General features: G+C 43.7%; 1 protein-coding gene across 1 annotated transcript in view; it reads left to right on the forward strand.

Annotated features, from left to right (window-relative positions):
- Positions 1-6884: 6884 nt before the first annotated feature.
- LOC310788725 (peroxisomal carnitine O-octanoyltransferase-like) overlaps positions 6885-20401 on the forward strand; it is a 31508-nt gene continuing 17991 nt past the window's right edge. The window contains exons 1-3 of the mRNA XM_083650277.1: positions 6885-6952; positions 14235-14357; positions 20218-20342. Of these exons, the coding sequence (XP_083506403.1) occupies positions 14243-14357; positions 20218-20342 (240 nt within the window). The 5' untranslated portion in view covers positions 6885-6952; positions 14235-14242. The remainder of the gene's footprint in view (positions 6953-14234; positions 14358-20217; positions 20343-20401) is intronic.

Consider the following 20401-nt stretch of genomic DNA (forward strand, 5'->3'; position numbering starts at 1 on the left):
CATCGAGTTTTCAAACCCCGCCGCGAGAAGCAATCAACCCTTGCAATTTGGGGTTCAGTATCTTGCCCAAGGACACATCGACATGCGGATTGGAGGAGCTGGCGATCGAACCACCAACCTTCTGATTAGTGGACGACCCGCTCTACCTCCTGAGCCACAGTTTAATTTTCGTTTAATTTTCCAAGCTGCTCCAGATTGTCTTCTTTTTATATTGATGCTGCGTTCCTGTTTCTGTGATGCACCGGACCTGCCTACTAATCTAGCTGAAGCGCAGTGGGACTCCCTCTCTACTTGATACAAATAATAAAACCTTTCTATTCGATTGATTAGACATCACTGTACTCAATCACCGAAATGCTTTGTTTTAATTATCCTGAGGCTAATTAGTATAGCAGAATAAGCTCTGAGATTTGTTTTGGATCGGTTTGCTGGATCAGTAAAACTGTTAGTTTGGAGATTACTATCTTCTTCGGGGGGGGGGGGACTTAGTCACTTGACCCCTTATGAATAATCCACCCTATGCAACATAAATGTTTCGTATTTCTGTTTACTGCTGAATGTTGAAAATGGGATTACATTATACTGACTAATGATCCTTTCTTGCACATTTCTACTCCATTTTAAGCCTTACAATAACCACCAGCTCTATCATCGTTGACTTCCCTTTTGTAAATGACAAGCATGTGAATAGAATTGTACTTCCTTCAAATATCCAAATGAGAAATGGTGCAATATGTTGATTAAGTCTGAACTTCAATACCATAAAAAAAATACAATTAATGTAATGTTGTTATTAAGATAGTGGTGTTAAATGGAAGTCATTTGGAAATGTATAGTATGAATCATCAAATAAAATTTAGAGAATTTCATCTGTATTCTGTTAGTTTTGTTCCTCCATCAAGCCTAATTGACAAAAACTGAAGTAAACTGAGTCAGTTGATTTAAAAAGGAGACAAAGGATATCTCAAAAAGTTATCAATGGATTTGCATGGAACTTTCGAAAAAAGCAGGTCATGAGCTAACTTAGAACTGATTAACGTTCCATGCCCACTAGCCAAAGTTGGGCGTGGCAATGGGTGTGTTCAATCACAAAAAGGTGCCTAACTTCTAAATGGATTCAAGTAACACCACAAAACCTTGTAGAAAGGTTGGTCATGGGCCAAGGATGAACCCATTAACTTTCCACGCCCACTAGCCAAAGGGGGATGTGGCAATGGGTGTGTTCAATCACAAAAAGGTTATATTTCTCTGATTAACCTCAAAAGCATTTAGTAACTATGCTGCTGTTTTATCACTAGACCTGTGTGTGTGTGTGTGTGTGTGTGTGTGTGTGTGTGTGTGTGTGTCGATCAGAACCACAGAGATGTCTTTCAAGCTTTATTGAAATATCAGGCAGATAGGAGCAAGGCAGAATCAACATACAGGGAGAGATAGCATAGCATAGTATGAGCCACAGTTTAATTTTCCAAGCTGCTCCAGATTGTCACTGCCGTGACATCATCTCCGATGCATCGGTGGGTCGCGGGCGCGCATCCGCTTCGTGGGCGCTTCCAGGCCTGGTCTCAGGTCTGTAGATCGGCTGAAACTTTTACCACAGATAAAATGGTTTTTCCCCTGTGTGGACTAGCATGTGTTGCTTCAAATCTCCTTTTTGACTGAAACCTTTACCACAGACTGAGCAATTAAATTGTTTTTCTCCTTTGTGGGCTACCATGGCTAGGGGGTCTTCCTCTCTGTTTTCCTCAGTTTGACTTTGATGAATCTGTGAGGACTGAGGTTTATCTTCATCATCTTCACTCTTCACATGGACAGGAGTGAATAGGAAGTCGGTGATATCAGCCTCCTCCGGCCCTTGAAGCTGTTCTTGTTCTGGAGGTTCAGCGGGACTCAAACTTCCCACCGACTCTGTCCCAGATTCCGTCTCAGATTCATTTGAAGGTTTGGTTTGTTGATAGCCCACAAGGGGCCCTGAGGATGCTAGTGACTGTTGATCTTCTGATTTCATTGTAGATCCGTTTAGGGTGGAGTCGGGGGGTTCTGCTTTGATAGTGGGCATTCGCCCGGGGCTGTTGGTTAAAGCACTGGAGGCATCTGCAGTCAGTGGATTGGGCTGTTGCTTGTTATGGTTGAACATTGTGTATCGCTGCGCCATTATGGCTTCGATCCTTCGGATCTCTCCACTAAGACTCTCTGTAGCTTGCTGTGCCTCAGTCAGGAGGTCATCTGCGCTCCTCTTATGTTTGAACTCAGCCCTTGTGTGGGCTACCTGAGCATGGAGGTGGTCTTCCTGCTGACGGAGGGTGGGCTCCCCCTCCCCTGGTCTGGGCGTCTGGAAGTGCTGGAGGGCAGGCCCCTGACTCGCGGGGCCAGACGTCTCAAACTGCTGGGGGAAGGGCTGCTCCTCTGGTCCAGGCACTGCGGACTGCTGGGAGACGGACTGCTCCTCTGATCCCCTGGGTACCGCGGACAGGGAGGCTGGCTCCTCACCTGACTCTCGTGACATCTCGGAGCGTTGTAAGTCCTCGGATCCGGCTCTAAGGACCAGTTTGTAAGGAAGTTGTTGTTGAGTTTCGCTGGATCCTAGGTAAGAGCTCGCCACGGGTGATCGATCAGAACCACAGAGATGTCTTTCAGGCTTTATTGAAATATCAGGCAGATGGAAGCAAGACAGAAGCAACATACAGGGAGAGTAGTAGAACATCGCTTTTATACCCCACACATTCGAGGTATGACATCATTGATGACCTCACAAGTCTGACATCACACAATCACAATCAAGACCGTCTGACATCACCGATGACCTCACAGGGGGAACTCTGACATCATTCAGTTTCAGTTCAGTTTCAGTTTATTTAAGAAAAGGACAGTACACATTAATCAACATTACTGTAAATGCGCCAGTTTTAGCCAACTGGCTAATTCGCCGATGATGTCACGGCAGTGACGTCATCGTTGGGTCGCATGCACCGGACCTGCCTACTAATCTAGCTGAAGCGCAGTGGGACTCCCTCTCTACTTGATACAAATAATAAAACCTTTCTATTCGATTGATTAGACATCACTGTACTCAATCACCGAAATGCTTTGTTTTAATTATCCTGAGGCTAATTAGTATAGCAGAATAAGCTCTGAGATTTGTTTTGGATCGGTTTGCTGGATCAGTAAAACTGTTAGTTTGGAGATTACTATCTTCTTCGGGGGGGGGGGGACTTAGTCACTTGACCCCTTATGAATAATCAACCCCATGCGATATAAATGTTTCGTATTTCTGTTTACTGCTGAATGTTGAAAATGGGATTACATCATACTGACTAATGATCCTTTCTTGCACATTTCTACTCCATTTTAAGCCTTACAATAACCACCAGCTCTATCATCGTTGACTTCCCTTTTGTAAATGACAAGCATGTGAATAGAATTGTACTTCCTTCAAATATCCAAATGAGAAATGGTGCAATATGTTGATTAAGTCTGAACTTCAATACCATAAAAAAAAATACAATTAATGTAATGTTGTTATTAAGATAGTGGTGTTAAATGGAAGTCATTTGGAAGTGTATAGTATGAATCATCAAATAAAATTGAGAGAATTTCATCTGTATTCTGTTAGTTTTGTTCCTCCATCAAGCCTAATTGACAAAAACTGAAGTAAACTGAGTCAGTTGATTTAAAAATGAGACAAAGCATATCTCAAAAAGTTATCAACAGATTTGCATGGAACTTTCGAAAAAAGCAGGTCATGAGCTAACTTAGAACTGATTAACGTTCCATGCCCACTAGCCAAAGTGCGGCGTGGCAATGGGTGTTTTCAATCACAAAAAGGTGCCTAACTTCTAAATGGATTCATGTAACACCACGAAACCTTGTAGAAAGGTTGGTCATGGGCCAAGGATGAACCCATTAACTTTCCACGCCCACTAGCCAAATGGGGACGTGGCAATGGGTGTGTTCAATCACAAAAAGGTGAAACACAAAAAGGTTACATTTCTCTGATTAACCTAAAAAGCATTCGTAACTATGCTGCTGTTTTATCACTAGACCTGTGTGTGTGTGTGTGTGTGTGTGTGTGTGTGTGTGTGTGTGTGTGTCTGTCTGTGTGTGTGTGTGTGTGTGTGTGTGTGTGTCTGTGTGTCTGTGTGTCTGTGTTCGTGTTCTCAAAATTCTCAAATGTTTTTCAGCCAAGGACCCCTTACAAGATAGAAAATATACCGGGGACCCCCTCATTCTGATTTGTGATTTTGGGCTAAGCTTAATTGTTTCCACGGTAACGTGCTTGACTTTTCAATTGATAGGTTTGTTAGATTAGAATATAATCATGAACCATTTTAGATTTAAAGCATAAAATATTTTCATTGAACTATGAAGCTTTTGCAACAACAAAAAAGTTATTTTTATTTTCCTGAAAACCTTTCGCGGACCCCCTTGCAAAGTGCCACGGACCCCCATTTGAGAACCACTGCCTTACACACACCAAATTCTGGAACCACATCCCCCCTGTCTCAAAAGAACTCCACTGGCGTGGAGTTCATGATGACGTGATGACATCTTTCATTGACGTCCAGGACTAGGCCAAATCACAGCCGATATGGGGATGATTTAGATGTCTATGCCAGGACATCGAGCTGACGTCGAAATATGACGTTACCATGAATGGGCATATTCTGCTATGTACACAGTGTGTGTTTAGCTTTATACATAATTATGTGCAGATTAACAATTTATGCTAGATTTTCAAAAAATAAAATACCCCAACTGGGAGGAACCCGGGATCTCCAACTAAACTAAATGCAAGCGACTGTCGCTAACGTTAGGTATAACTCTCAAATCCAGTGTAGGGCTGTAATTGTATTACTTTCCCCAGTAACGAGTAGTGTAAGGCAGTGGATCTCAAACTTTTTCACATCAATGACACCTAAACCGACACACATTAGACCACGGACCCCCATTTGGTAAGAGTTTGTCCCAGGGTCCCCCATCTGATACGATTTTTGTTTTTAGATGTTTTATTAGGCTACAGAACATGTATGAAACGGAACCCATGACCAAGCTAATCATACATTCTGTCATTGTGTTACTTATGGACGGAATTATAGTGAAAATAAATGATTCCTCTTTTTGCTGGGGACCCCCTGGAACCCCTTCAAGGACCCCTGGGAGTCCCCGGACCCCACTTGGAGAAGCACTGGTGTAAGGGATTACAATTTCCAAAACAGTAATTATATTTACAGTTACTAATCCAAGTAACTTAAGTAAGTTAGTAAGTAATGCAGTAACGCAAGTTACTGCATTTCTCCAACACTGGCACAGCGATAAAACAAAGTGTGGTAGACGCAATTAGTTTTTAACCGGCAGTGCAGTGCAGCCACTTCTATATGTGTCGAGGTGTCCGTTTGTAGCATGATGTCCACTTGTAGCATGATGTCCACTTGTAGCATAGCCTCTGCATATGGAGAGGTGGGTAGGTGCCAACCTCAGATAACTGCTCCTATACCATCACCACTTATTTCAACAACTGAGTAACTTACCCAACACTGATCAAATCAATTGATCACATACGATAGCAGATTGTTGACTTGATACGAGATGAGAGATGAATCACTCCTGTCTTCATCCTCTGCCTCAGCTGACAGCAGATAGAGGTTTGATTCTCTGCCCGGGCCAGAGCCGTGGTCAGATATACCTTTTTTAATCTATAATTGGGGTAATATTTGGTGTGATAATCAGAATGTAACATTGTAACCATAAAACCTTATGTACCGTATTCATAAGACTGGACAAACAACAGGGTTATAGATAAACAGCCAACTTAATAAGAAAATTCTCTAACAGCAGGTGCATGCTGCTGGCTTTGCCCACTTGAGGTTGAGAATAGTTCTGCAAGCTGGTGATTATTTTCTTATGAATTTTTTTATTGCAGTAAAAAAAGGAAAGGACTGGAGGACACTATCATGGTCACAACAAAGGCACTAGGCAGACAAAGCAAAATGTATTACAACAGATTACACCATTCCATTTGCCCTCCCCCCCCCTTCCACCAACCAACCCACTACACCCCTACCCTCTGACCTGACCCCTAACATGGTGAAAACAAGGCAGTGTACATAGAAAAAAAGACAAAACGATGTCAAAAGAGCCAAAGTGGAACGTCACTTCCTGCTTCAGCACTGTACCAGAGATTTTCATCTGCCATTTATTTTCCCATAGATATTTCGTAAAATGCTTATAAAGCAAAAATGAGCACCTGTGCTCTATTTATAGATTGGAGGCAGAGTCAATCTGTGAATGGATCCATTCATGTTACAGGGCTATGTCAAGACATTTAAAGGATGTATGATATCTAAAGCTATGGTTCTTCACTGTTTCTGCCTATGGGATTTTTGAATGTGTTTTTGGGGCGATGCTTCATAAGGTCTCTGGGCAACGCAAGCTTAATCAAACGCGAACCAGCGGGATAATCTTCACACATGAGGACCACTTTCATGAGTTTTGAAGCGTAAATGCGAGCCCTAGAAGTAAAAAGCTGTTCGGTACGTCCATCTTTTGTTTTGTTGTTTGCCGTTTTATTTTCTTATTCGTTGTGTCTGTTGTTTCCTGTCTAGGGCGGGCTCTAGGCCGGAAACAGGCCGAGTGACAAAATCCCTTGTAAACGGAGGCCCAGGCTCTGGAGGTGACGCGAGGTTAGATCCGCCTACTGTCTGCAGCCAGACCCTCCTCTACATGAAAGCACAGCTGATTTGTGAATCACAACAGCCTGTAAGGGTCCGCGCATGCGCTGCCATGTCTTCCGGGCGGGTTGGCAGGCAGCTCATTTCGGTATTACATGAATGTTCTAAAACGGGTTAAAGTTGACGAGAGTCGCTGTCTGCAGTGCATAAGGAGCTTTGTTTACGCAGAGAACAGCAGCAAGCGTTACTACAGCATTTCTTTCTAGTGTGTGGATGCCCAAAACAAGGTGAGTTAATGATAGCCTGGCTACAGTAGCCTACTTTTCTTTGAAAGCGAGCAGTTACATTTTGAAATCAGTTTGACTCAAATATGGGTCAAACTGACTTTATGACTACTACAAATTAAGTAGCCTATGAAACAGTTTTGTCTTTTTGAAAAATAAAAGGAACTCACTCAGTTTTATCGGTAACACTTTACAATACTGGTGCAAACATGTGCATGAATGCATGCTTAACTCATGATGAATTAAGCCATTAATTGATGCTTACCGCATCATCAACTAATGAAAGGTATGTTTGATGAACACACCGAGTCATATATGAATTACTATTAATTAAGTAGGCTATGCCTATATCATCATAGTTAATTCCTCATCAACACATACATTAACACACTGTGTTCAATAATACCGTAATTCATGTGTTAATTACCACTATCGACATCTGGCTCCCTGCAACCGGAACTTTAGCGTTACCAGACCGCAATGCCGATAGCCCACAATCCGAACCAGCTGAGCGAGGCGGTGTGCAGCGTGTCAGGGACCGGCTGGATCTAACCTCTCCCAGCCATTTTACCTCGTTCATCATGGGCATTCCTTCCTCTTCGAAGCTTGGTCCACAGAACATGTGGCCGGTGTTTTGTGCCTATCTTACCGGGTGTCTAAATGCACGACCCAGCAGGCCAGCCACCCCCAGGCTAAGAGCCTCTCTCCCGGCCCGACACCCAGGGCAGCCCAGGGTCTGTCTGAGAGCAGGTCGAGGTCACTGGGGGCTGGGTTTACCCAGGCTACCACCACCCAACCGCTACCCGCCCTGCCCCTCACCTTGCCTGGGTCCCACACCTCCGGCCGAGACCCCTTCAGAACCTCTTAGCCGGGTACGGCTATTTCAGCAGCTGTAGTAGCTATCATTCCGATGTTGCTGCTCTGATATAGGCTATGCGTGTAGTAGCCCCGAACCAGACCAACTCCAACACATTCTCTGACGTTGTATCCACTGTGCATCTCCAACAGACATCAAACACTGGATGTATGTCTTGTAGGCTCTATATGCCAAGAACCACATATGTATGAGTTAAGTGTTGTGCCTCACAAGTGCCTATATCATTATGTATGAATTAATAGTTATGTGCCACATATGGTAAAGTCACGACATACTTATGTATTAATTAATTGTTATGTGCCACAAATAGTAAAGTCACGACATACTTATGTATTAATTAATAGTTTTGTGCCACATAATGTAAAGTCACGACATAATGATATCCTCACAAATCATTAGCTGATGCTGATCATGAAATCACTTTTATACAGTATAGTCATGTGAACAATTCAAAATATATAGGTAATCAGTGAAGACCATCATTGGAGTTATAAAAGCACATTTATTTATCAAGTTTGTGAACATGTCCCCCCAAAGTCTGCCCTGGAGCAAGGACTCGCTCTCCAGTGCCCCTTGTCTGTATCAGCTGGGGGAAACAGTCTGGCCTCTCCCCTCTCCTCCCCACGGCCCGCGTTGCTCGATCTCTCCGGCGGGTCCAGCTCTCGTCCTTTTTCACTTGTGTTGCTCTTCACTTCCCGAACCAACGTGACTGTAGCGACAGGTCTCCACCATGCACGCACACACAACAAACAAGTTAGCTAAATTGCTACGGCTAGCTACCTGAAACTCTAACAAACCCGCTCGTTCCTCTTGCGATTGGTATCCATTCGACACTGCCACCACCACTGTGACCGACTTTTAGGCTTTGCAGTTTGTACTCTTTGTAGAATAAGAACACGGAGGCAGCTGATATTTGCAAAACGAACACCACCTTGTGCAACCCAGCTAGTTGCTCTCGACCACGAGGATAAGTGTCAAGAAAGACATGGCACACAAACAATTACTTCCGTTGCCTCAGCCTGCCATCAAAAATAAAAGCACGCAGAGCTCAGTACTGCGTAGCTGGTTACAACATGAATTTCGACTTTTATTCTGAAAGTCTTGGCCGGAAACAACATGTTTTCTCGTGGTTACCTTGACAGTGGCCCAGCTACAATGGTGTCTGATATGAGAACATGTTGCAGGTCAGGATGTCAAACAAATAGCACGCTCACAGTGCGCTTTTAGCCTATTTCGGATTACCAGGGGCAAATCCCAAAGATACATGCAGCGGATGACAGATTGGGTAAACACATGGGCTCTTTTAGGCTACTGTCAATTTGAGTTTACCCGTGAGCACCAAGCATCAATCACTCGATCAGCCTGAGCCACGAGAGGAACCTCCATAAAATAGCGTAGCCTACACTACTACACTAGTAACAAGTAATCAGAATGATAGCCTACTGATAGTATCTAATAGACTACAGCACAGTTCGCCCATAAACACACGCTTCCCAGTCATACATATAGCGCCAGTGTCTCCGCCAGGCCACCACCACTGACAAACTACCGTAAACAGCAGAGGCGACTCCGCTGCACCCCGAACGCCTCTCTTTCCAGCCAGCTAGGCACCGGTCAAACAAAGATAACTCTCTTTCCCCGAAGTCGAGTATGTTTTCCCTGAGATGTCGCTCGGACATAGCATGGTAAACCAGCCCGTCACGTGAACTCACATTTCATTTGGTTTACCAGGCTAGCTCGGACAAGGAGGAGCGTGGCTAGCGCATCCCGTCTTCGTTATGCAACGGGGGAAACTCAATCGATTTCCCGGGTGCAGGCGACTGGATGGGTGGTGGTAGTAGGGGGGCTGCCCTGGGTGTCGGGCCGGGAGAGAGGCTCTTAGCCTGGGTAGTGGTAGAGGGTGGCTGGCCTGCTGGGTCGTGCATGGCCCATTTCCACCGCTGGTATCAACGCGGTAGACGGTGCCATGGCACGAGTCCGATACCTCACGAGTCCGACACCTCACGAGTCCGAAAAAAGAGGCTAACTTCCCCCAGACCCTAACCCAAAACCTAACCTCTCCCACCCCCACGCCTAAACCTAACCTCCCCCAGACCCTAACCCAAAACCTAACCTCTCCCACCCCCACGCCTAAACCTAACCTCCCCCAGACCCTAACCCAAAACCATGAGGTGTCGGACTCGTGAGGTATCGGACTCGTGAGGTATCGGACTAGGGGGCAGTCCCCCGGTAGACACCCGGTAAGATAGGCACAAAACACCGGCCACATGTTCTGCGTCCCTGCAGTGGACCAAGCTTCGAAGAGGAAGGAATGCCCATGATGAACAAGCTAATGGCTGGGAGAGGTTAGATCCAGCCGGTCCCTGACATGCTGCACACCGCCTCGCTCAGCTGGTTCTGATGTGGGCTATCGGCATTGCGGTCTGGTAACGCTAAAGTTCCGGTTGCAGGGAGCTGGATGTCGATAGTAATAATAATAATAATACATTTTATTTGGAGGCGCCTTTCAGAACACCCAAGGTCGCCTTACAGTGCATATAAAAACAGTTTCACGTAATAAGAACATATATTAAAAACAGGGCAAATTACAGCAGGAATAAAACATAGCTAAGAAGGAAGGAAAATGCAGATTGGTTGGGGAAAAGTGACATTAATAGTGGTAATTAACACATGAATTACGGTATTATTGAACACAGTGTGTTAATGTATGTGTTGATGAGGAATTAACTATGATGATATAGGCATAGCCTACTTAATTAATAGTAATTCATATATGACTCGGTGTGTTCATCAAACATACCTTTCATTAGTTGATGATGCGGTAAGCATCAATTAATGGCTTAATTCATCATGAGTTAAGCATGCATTCATGCACATGTTTGCACCAGTATTGTAAAGCGTTACCGTTTTATCTCATTGCACAAGCAGATTTACTGTCATTCATTGGACAGTATTCTACACATAATAGGACCCAAATACAGCATGCCTTGGTAGTTTTCATTCTAATGCCCATCCAAAAGTGCTGGTTCCGTTAACTATAGGAAATGGCAAAAAAAATACAAATATTAATCCAAACTTAATTTGATTCTAGCCACATTCCCTTTGATTATCCAGGCTAACGCTGTCTGCTGTGGTGGGGGGAGCAAACATTTTGCTCATCCTGTGTCAAGGCCAACAATTAAGGTAAAAAGAGGGATTTATACGCACATCACGGGAAGGTGCAATAAGGCTGGAGCAAAAAACGCTGCATAAATGAAAGAGGGTAGAGCCTGCACACTTACTCACAATGCCAAAAAAGTTTAATTCAAAAACAAACGTTTTCGATCCACACTGGATCTTCGTCAGGTCAGCAATGATTAGTGGATGAAGAATGCTCATATATATAGTACACCACAAGCGCAGTCATAGGCTGATGGGCTCTATGCTGATAGGTGGGGGTGACACAATCACCACCTCACAGGGTGGAGCACATCCACACATAATTGATAATTAACCATGTAAAAAAGCCCAGGGAAATACATAATAAAGTGAAACAAAGTGGGCTTAAAAGGGAGAACAATATACAAACAACAATATAGGACTATAATGCAAGAAACACCAATTAAAATCTACATTGCGCCATGATACATAATATAAAGGTAGCAATGGAAGTTTTGAATAGAAAAATAGAAAAATAGAATAATATGGAAAAGGTTTAATTTTGTAAATGTTTTAAAAGGGGGGGTACATATATTATACGTATCTAGATGGTTCAAGGTCCAATAAATAAATAAATAAATAAACCGGACACTAGAGAAGACATTAGCAAACAATCATAGGGGCAATCATAGAACCTCCTATACATAGGCACATTTACAACTGTTTCAAGTTTTATTAAAGAAAGTGTTTTATATCGTACTCTTGGTTCAGACCTCTGGGTGCGAGAGTCTGAAGGTTAAAGATATGAAAACTCTCTCTTCTAAGTAGGAGGGTGTTTAGGTCACCTCCTCGTCTTGGAGTTGGTACATGCTCAATGCCTATATATTTCAGGGAGGACACTGGGTGCTTTGCCTCCCTAAAATGGACTGCCACCGGGTTCCGTGGATCCTGGGTTCTGATGCAGCTCCTGTGCTCTGCAATCCTAGTTTTAAGGGCTCTTTGTGTTTTGCCCACATACGCCAGGCCACATGGACATTTAATTAAATAGACCACATTTTTTGTTGAACAGGTTATCAGGCCCTTTATTTTCATCGTTTTACCTGTTGTCGGGTGAGTGTATGTGGTGCATTTGTATGTGAAATTGCACTGTGTGCAAGAACCACATCGGTAGTTGCCAGGTGGCAGATCAAGAAAGGTGGTGTTTTTTGTTGGAATGAGGTCAGATTTGACCAGCATTTGCCTCAAATTAGGAGGACGTTTGTACACTACCTTGGGAGCAAAATTGAACTCATTTTTGAGCGATGGATCCGAACTTAAAATGTGCCAGTGTTTCCTAATAGTTCTCTCAAAGTCTTTCCCCAGAGCTGAATAATTAAGGAAGCATCTAGGGGTGTTAGTGGGTGGAAGTTTATCCTTCTTAATAAGACTTTGTTCTTGTGTGACAGTTTTAAACCTATTACGGGCAGAGTTAACCCAGCTGTCATTGTAGCCTCTGTGCTTAAATCTGTACTCCAAAACATCTGCTTGTTTTTCATAGTCAGTGGGTTTGGTGCATATTCTTTTTATCCTACTGAATTGGCTAATGGGAAGACTTTTTTTCTGGTGTAGTGGGTGGAACGATTGACCATGTAGGAAAGAACATTTATCAGTTTCCTTTCTATACAGGTCCGTAACTAACACATCACCTTCCCGTAAAACCAAGATATCCAAAAAGCTGATTTTTTGTGTATCATGCTCAATGGTGAATTTCAAATGTTCATGACATTGGTTAAGGAACTCATAAAACTGCATCAAACTCTCAATAGAACCATCATAGATCATAAAAATATCATCAACATACCTTTTCCATAATTGAATATTATTGAGGAATGGATTATTAGGGGAAAAGACAAAGTTATTTTCAAAACAGGCAACATACAGGGAACTGAAATTAGGGGACATTTTGCTGCCCATGGCTGTCCCCTTGCATTGCCTGTATAAAGAAGACACTTTTTCAAACATAAAAACATTTTTGGACAACACCAATTCTGCCAATTTGCCTAGACACTGAGTACTGGGTATAGTTCCAAGTGGTCTTGTGTCTAGGAAGTGGGTCAAAGCATTTAGGCCGCCCTGGTGGTCAACGTTGGTAAATAAGTTTTGTATGTCCATTGTGACAAGATGTGTGTCATTACTGAGATTATTCACTGCCTTTAAAATGTTAATCATGTCCATTGAATCTCGCACATATGATGGGAGAGCAGTGACAAAGGGTTTTATAAAGAAATCGACATAACTGGAAATATTCTCAGTGAGTGATCCAATGGCGGACACAATGGGTCTCCCAGGTGGATTTTCCAACCTTTTATGTATTTTTGGCAGGATATAAAAAACGGGCATAATGGGGTGTGCCACCTTCATAAAAGCACATTCTTTTTTTGTGATTTCTCCTGCTTCAAAAAATTCATTCAGTTTGACATCAATTTCACTTTTAAAAACATGAGTTGGATCCTTTGCAAGTGATTCAGAATAAATGGGATCTGACAATTGCCGTTCAACTTCATTTTTATAATCAACCCGTTTTAATATGCAAATTGCACCACCTTTGTCGGCAGGTTTAATAACAATACTAGTATCTTCCTTAAGTTCAATTAAAGCATCACGTTCTTTCTTGGATAAATTGTTAAATACTTTGTATTCTTTTCGCTTATTCAACAAACCCATTACGTCTTTTTCTACAAGTCTACAATATGTATCTAAGGAAGCACTTCTATACAATTAAGACATGACTTTAAGTCGTAATTGTCTTAATTAAGTCTTTATTAAGACTTAATTAAGAATTATGACCTTGAGCCATAACTGACATTATTTCTACCTTTGTCGATCCACATCATTTTTGTGGTGCTGCAGATAACCATCAATTGTGCTTTTGTGATTAAAGCATATAATTTGGTACACTTATAGCCAAAGGGGGAGGGAGGAGAGATGAGTATCTCATCCCCATTATTTAGAATAAGCAGTTGCAGAAAACGGTTTGGTCAGTTTTCTTTAGTGATAGAGAGAGGCAAAGGAGTCTGACTGGAGGACTGGACTGACCTGCTGCCGGTTAATGTTTTGGTCCAGTGGCTTTTGAAGTTTGAGTGTTTAATACATACAGTATATTGATGATTAATTACTCTGTTTGTCATGAGATCTTGTTTAATATTTCTCTCTGTGATGCCTTGTCTGCATTTTGGCTCTTCGACCTCATCTGCTTGTCAGTGTAATGACCTTGTTTTTTGTACTTTTAAGGAGAAGAAATGGCTAATCATGTGTCAGAGTCTCTATCGGAGCGGACCTTCCAGTACCAAGATAGCCTGCCACCGCTGCCTGTCCCGTCACTGGAGGGCAGCCTTTCCAAGTATCTGGATTCAGGTAGGACAGCAGCTTCATATGACCCATGTCACTGAGGTGCTCTTTGTGAAGTTACACATCACCAAAACACTCACACTGTAAACTTTGTCCAATTAAGGAAATCCAGTTTGGCTTTACTGTGCACTGAGGTTTATGTCTTTGGTTAATATAGTCCTGCTTCTTATTTAGCACAATAAAATTCCCAGCTAGTATAGTATAGTAGTAGTAATTTATTTCGGTCCATTTGTCAGTTTCACATAGATGCACCGCAGTAATAATGTACGTTATACATAAAAGGGCCGAAAAGGTGTACACTGAAGCCGTAGCTTATGTATACCTACCCTTTTTACATTTCATTACAGCAAACACAAAATAAGACAGTTGCAAGAATCAATTAACAATGAAAAGCAAGATTTACATTAGATCGTAGAAGCATTAAGATAGCTTTATATACTTGGTCATCATACTAAGGTTTTGTATTTATAAAGCACTCTAAGTTTAAACATTTCTTTGAATTTACAGATAGACTTACACAATTTTACCTCATCGCAGAGACTATTCAACAGGTGTACCCCTTTAACAGACATACATCTACTTTTAAAGTTTGTCCATACTCTAATTTTTTACATACAAGTTCCCCTGAGTTCATACCAACTAACTCTGGGTGAAAACATCTTCTGAATGCAGTTACTAATTAATATTATGAGAAGTGTAATTGTGTTATTAAAACTTCAATATTGTTAAGGCGCTGACAGGGTTCTGCGCAGCCTCGACTTGGAGCCTTGCCGCCGACTAGCGGCAACAGCGAGACTGTGCATACTCTAACGTAACTCGGCGCGTTGGCTGTGGTACACGTCCAAAACACTAGGTGGCTTGTGGTACACTTATGTCCATTACATATGACGTTATCATGTCGTTTACCAAGAACTTGCAATCATGTCGGTGGGGGGACACTTTATTGTCCCTCCATTTCAAAACTCATTCCGGTGAGCCTGCAGAAGGCTTTGCTAGATGAGGGACAAGCACTGTTAAATGAGGAAATGGCATTTCCTCATTCCTCACAACAACTTTGTCAGCGGGTATGTGCGCGGCCCAAGGCAACGGCCAATCACAGCTCTCGTGCTGGTCACGTCACGTCTGCGTTGATGCCGCGGAGTCACATTTTCGAGGAGCTGCACGCCCCCCTCCGCCGAGCTGCGCCGATAGGACGGCCAGCTGCGGCGACCCCTCGGCGCAGTCGGCGCTGGTGATTTCGCGTAAGCATAAAACCAGTTTTAGAGTCGATTTAGATACGTTATTGCCATTGCAGTATGAACTGTCAATGTTCTTATCTCTATTTAAAAAAGTTGATGTGTGTCTGTGTACGTGTGTATGTTTAATGCACGCTCACACTGCAGGTCAGATTTAGCCTGGGTAAACCCAGCCTCCACGTGATCTCTATGTACTATCAGTCACGATACGTTACAGGCATAGTCTGTGACGTCACGTTGAAGGCTGGGTTCATCCAGGCTAGGTCGGATTGGGCTGAAAATTTGCATGGTGGTGGGGTATGATCTGGGGAAAGTCATGGGCAGGTCCTAGTCCTACAGTCCTGGAACCACCTGGAAAGTCCTAGAAACCACCTCACGCCCACATCCCATATCGGATTGGGCTGCAAATTTGCATGGAGTTGTGTTATAATCCGGCGAAGGTCATGGGCAGGTTGTAAAGTCCTGGAAACCACCTCGACACCACCAACATTTCCGGCCAAGCAAAAGTAATTGTATTGTTCTGTGCCTATTTAACCCGGGAAAGACTGGGTACATTGCTAGTGTATAGTATGAACAGTATGCTGTAATTTATGTACGTGTGTGTAGTAAGTATGTATCATAGACCATATAAATATATGGACGTAGCTACCGTGACATCGCACATTGGTTTTTGGAATCCCATTTTGAAGCCTCGAGGTTGGCATTTTCACCGTTGCCATCTTGGATATTTGGAGCCAGAAGTGATGTGAATTTGGACGAGAAGAGCGTGCTATTGGTCTGTGATCGGCGAGCTGTGTGATCACTGGACAGGCGACCTGTCAATCATGCCTGCAAAACACTTTTTATGCCTCTGCCGGCGATAGCCAGGCCGGAGGTCACTGTGACCTCTCAAATACCATTTTCCAGCTTGTTAACGCGATTTCTCACGAATGCCTTGACAGAATTTCATCAAATTTGTCTCAAACATAGACTTGGACTCAAGGATGAACTGATTCGATTTTGGTGGTCAAAGGTCAAAGGTCAAGGTCACTGTGACCTCTCAAACGCCATTTTCCAGCTTGTTAACGCGATATCTCACGAATGCCTTGACGGAATTTCATCAAATTTGCCTCAAACATCGACTTGGACTCAAGGATGAACTGATTCGATTTTCGTGGTCAAAGGTCAAGGTCACTGTGACCTCACAATTGCCATTCCCAAGTTCGTTAAAGCGATATCTCAAGAACGGCTTGATAGAATTTCTGCCAATTTGGCTCAAACGTCGACTTGGGCGCAAGGATGAATGGATTACATTTTGGTGATCAAAGCTCAAGGTCACTGTGACCCTCTCGAATGCCATTTTCAACCTTGTTAACGCGATATCTCAGGAATGTCTTGATGGAATTTCTTCGAATTTGCCTCAAGCGTCCACTTGGACTCAAGGATGAACTGATTACATTTTGGTGGTCAAAGTTCAAGGTCACTGTGACCTCACACACCCAATTTCCAAGCTCTGTAACGCAACATCACAGGAGCGCCTTGATGGAATTTCTTCCAATTTGCCTCAAATTTTGGACTCAAGAATGAACTAATTTGCGGAGGCATAAGTCCGCGTTGCGGTCGTTCTATTTTATCGTCTATTTGACTCGAAATGGGACCATAATTTGCTAAAGGAACATCATGCTGTATTGAAGAATGAAGAATTGAGACCATAAACCCGGTAGGAAAGTGTTTATTGGGGCCATAAATCAAGGGAGAAGTATGGTCATTTTCCCATTCACCTCCATGTAATCAGACTTCTTTTGCAACCAGTGGAGTCGCCCCCTGTAGGCCATTCTAAAGAATGGAGGTTTGAGTTACGCATTGGCCTCACAAACAGCTATGCACTAGCCCCTTGGTATGTGTAGTCAGTCACTGGAGGAAATGTCTGGGTCTTGTGTGGAAGGTGGAGTGGTGTACCGATTCAGTGGAGGGGATGGGTGGGGTACTGATGGGGTGGGAGGATGGGTGGGTATCCGAGGATGGGGGCTATCACCATGGTGCAGAGTTCAGTAAGGTGACAGCTGTGGGGAAGAAGCTGTCACTCAGCCTGCTGGTCCTGGAACGGAGATTCTTGTAGTGCCTCCCAGTCCTTGACCATGCTGCGTGCCCTGTGCAGGGCATCACTTGACCATGCTGCGTGCCCTGTGCAGGGCATCACTTGACCATGCTGCGTGCCCTGTGCAGGGCATCACTTGACCATGCTGCGTGCCCTGTGCAGGCATCACTTGACCATGCTGCGTGCCCTGTGCAGGCATCACTTGACCATGCTGCGTGCCCTGTGCAGGGCATCACTTGACCATGCTGCGTGCCCTGTGCAGGCATCACTTGACCATGCTGCGTGCCCTGTGCAGGCATCACTTGACCATGCTGCGTGCCCTGTGCAGGGCATCACTTGACCATGCTGCGTGCCCTGTGCAGGGCATCACTTGACCATGCTGCATGCCCTGTGCAGGCATCACTTGACCATGCTGCGTGCCCTGTGCAGGCATCACTTGTAGTGGACGGCCTCGATGGCAGGGAGTTGAGTACTGGTGATTAGGGTTTGGTACCGAACCCCGGTACCGGTTTCTTTACGACCTGTGCTACGGTATCGAATTGCAACACAGATTTCAGTACAGTTTTCGGCCAGTTCAGTACGCTATTTTTCACCATTAGGTGTCAGGTTCACCAAACATTTGAGTTTGGGTGTAGTTACTCTGTAAACTCCCAACTACGTCAAATACTGCCGTTTGGTCAGGACCCCTTGACGTCACGTTTAAATGCATAAACTGAAAGTTTTCTCAACTAGAAAACAACATTAACCACCAGCCATTGCATGGCATTGTTTTTGGCTACGGTCTCGTGATGTGGATTTCAGATGTGGAAGTTCTATGGCAGTCTATGGATTACCCTGCACATTGAAAAATGATGAAAAAGGGGTATCCCGTGCATTAAAGTGACGCCAAGGAGTCCTGACCGAATGTCAGTATTTGATCATTTGGGATTGAGAACTAAAGCCCTATTCACACAGGATAAGTATTATCTGGGGACCTCTGTATGGGGGTAAAATGGTGTCAGATCAGCTGTAAATGGACAGATTATGATTCACAAATAGATGAAGTGGAGAGAAACATGGAGAGAGGCCTGGCTCAATTAGTGGCAGCGGCAGCTGCCTCGGCAGTTTACCGACCTGCCGCGGCAGGTCAGTTGCTGTCACTGACCTGTAGGGGCGCTGTTTCCCGACCTGCGCTTAGTGTCGCCTTAGGGCATAATCCAGAGCAGGAATACCACGGTCAAACAGACAGTGTGGTGGATGCCCGCAGTTTGCCAATGCCCCTTCTAAAATTAACTCTCCACACGGCCAGTTTGGCATTTTTGAACTGGGCAACTCACGTGTCCCTCGGTCACCAGTCATGCTGGACATCAGTACAAACATGTGCGAGATTCCTCCCATTCCCACAAATATGTAACGTAGCCTACGTAAATACAGTGTTGTGTAGTGGAAGCGATCATCTTGCTCTATAATGACCAGAACGGGTGTTGTTCAAACTGAACATTTATTTCTTCAACATGCTGCAGCAGAAAGGGAGATAAACAGCAGACTTTTCAGTCCAACTTCAAGACACTATATTTTTGTAGCTAAGCTACATAGGGCAGATATTTCAGTAACATGAAATATTTCAGGCATCTCAAGTAAAACATGACGAAATTACTATTACCAGATTTCTCAATACACACACACACACACACACACACACACACACACACACACACACACACACACACACACACACACACACACACACACACACACACACACACACACACACACACACAAGATTGCATTTGTGAATTTTCTTGGGAAGGGGTGGGGGCACAACGAAAGAAATTATGCTTAGGGCACCCAAATGGCCAGCAGCGGCGCTGCATGTCACCCTGACGGCGTGCGCTGGAAGATCTCTGCTGTCTATGCACGCAGCAGCTAGCAGCAGTTTCATTTCCCTTCCGGTTTAGTGATTTTGCCTTCATAATAAAATCACGACGACAAAAAAAATAAGTCGGTAATCTAACGAAACATAAGAACAATAAGAGGAACGACCTCAAGTTTAATGTTTGAATGTAAAGAGGCCAGCAGAACAAATACAAAGTAGACAGTCTGTTATTTCTTGAAACACAATTTTTGAAATTGGCCTGTTTAATTCTGAGTGATAGGAGCAAGCCTAATGTAGTTTTAGTACAAGAATTCTTCAGCACTACAATATCAAAGGATATGTAACTAAATGCAATATAACCTTTTCCAAAGGTATGTGCAATTTGTGAGACATCAGTTCAATTTGTGTATTTAGTCAAGTTTGTACAAAACCTTTTATTTTGAAAAGTTCTGATCGGAAGTCCAAATGATTCTGCTGCTTACTTTATCCAGCCAGCTGGAGGCTGCAATTCCACGGGGATGTCAGTAAATTTGAGTAAAACACAGACTTCGCTTATCCCGTGTGATTGCACCCCCAGAAACACAGACGTCGAGGGGGGGGTAATTTTTAAACCAGGTCCCCAGGTAATACTAGTCCCATGCGAATACGGCTTCATTGGCTCCCTGGGTGCTGACTTTGTATTGCTATGTTTGTCTTCAGTGCGTCCCTTTGCATCCGAGGAAGAGTACCAGGCTACAGTGAACACTGTGAGGACATTTAAAGAGGGCCTTGGTCAAGACCTGCACCAGAAACTACTGCAGAGAGCCAAGACTAAGAGGAACTGGGTATGTAGTGTGCTTTAAATATTATGTTTTCTTCTTAAACATGTCCTCCTTAGTCATGG

This window comes from Poromitra crassiceps (assembly GCF_964638095.1).
Source record: "Poromitra crassiceps genome assembly, chromosome: 1".
Classification (NCBI taxonomy): Eukaryota; Metazoa; Chordata; class Actinopteri; order Beryciformes; family Melamphaidae; genus Poromitra; species Poromitra crassiceps.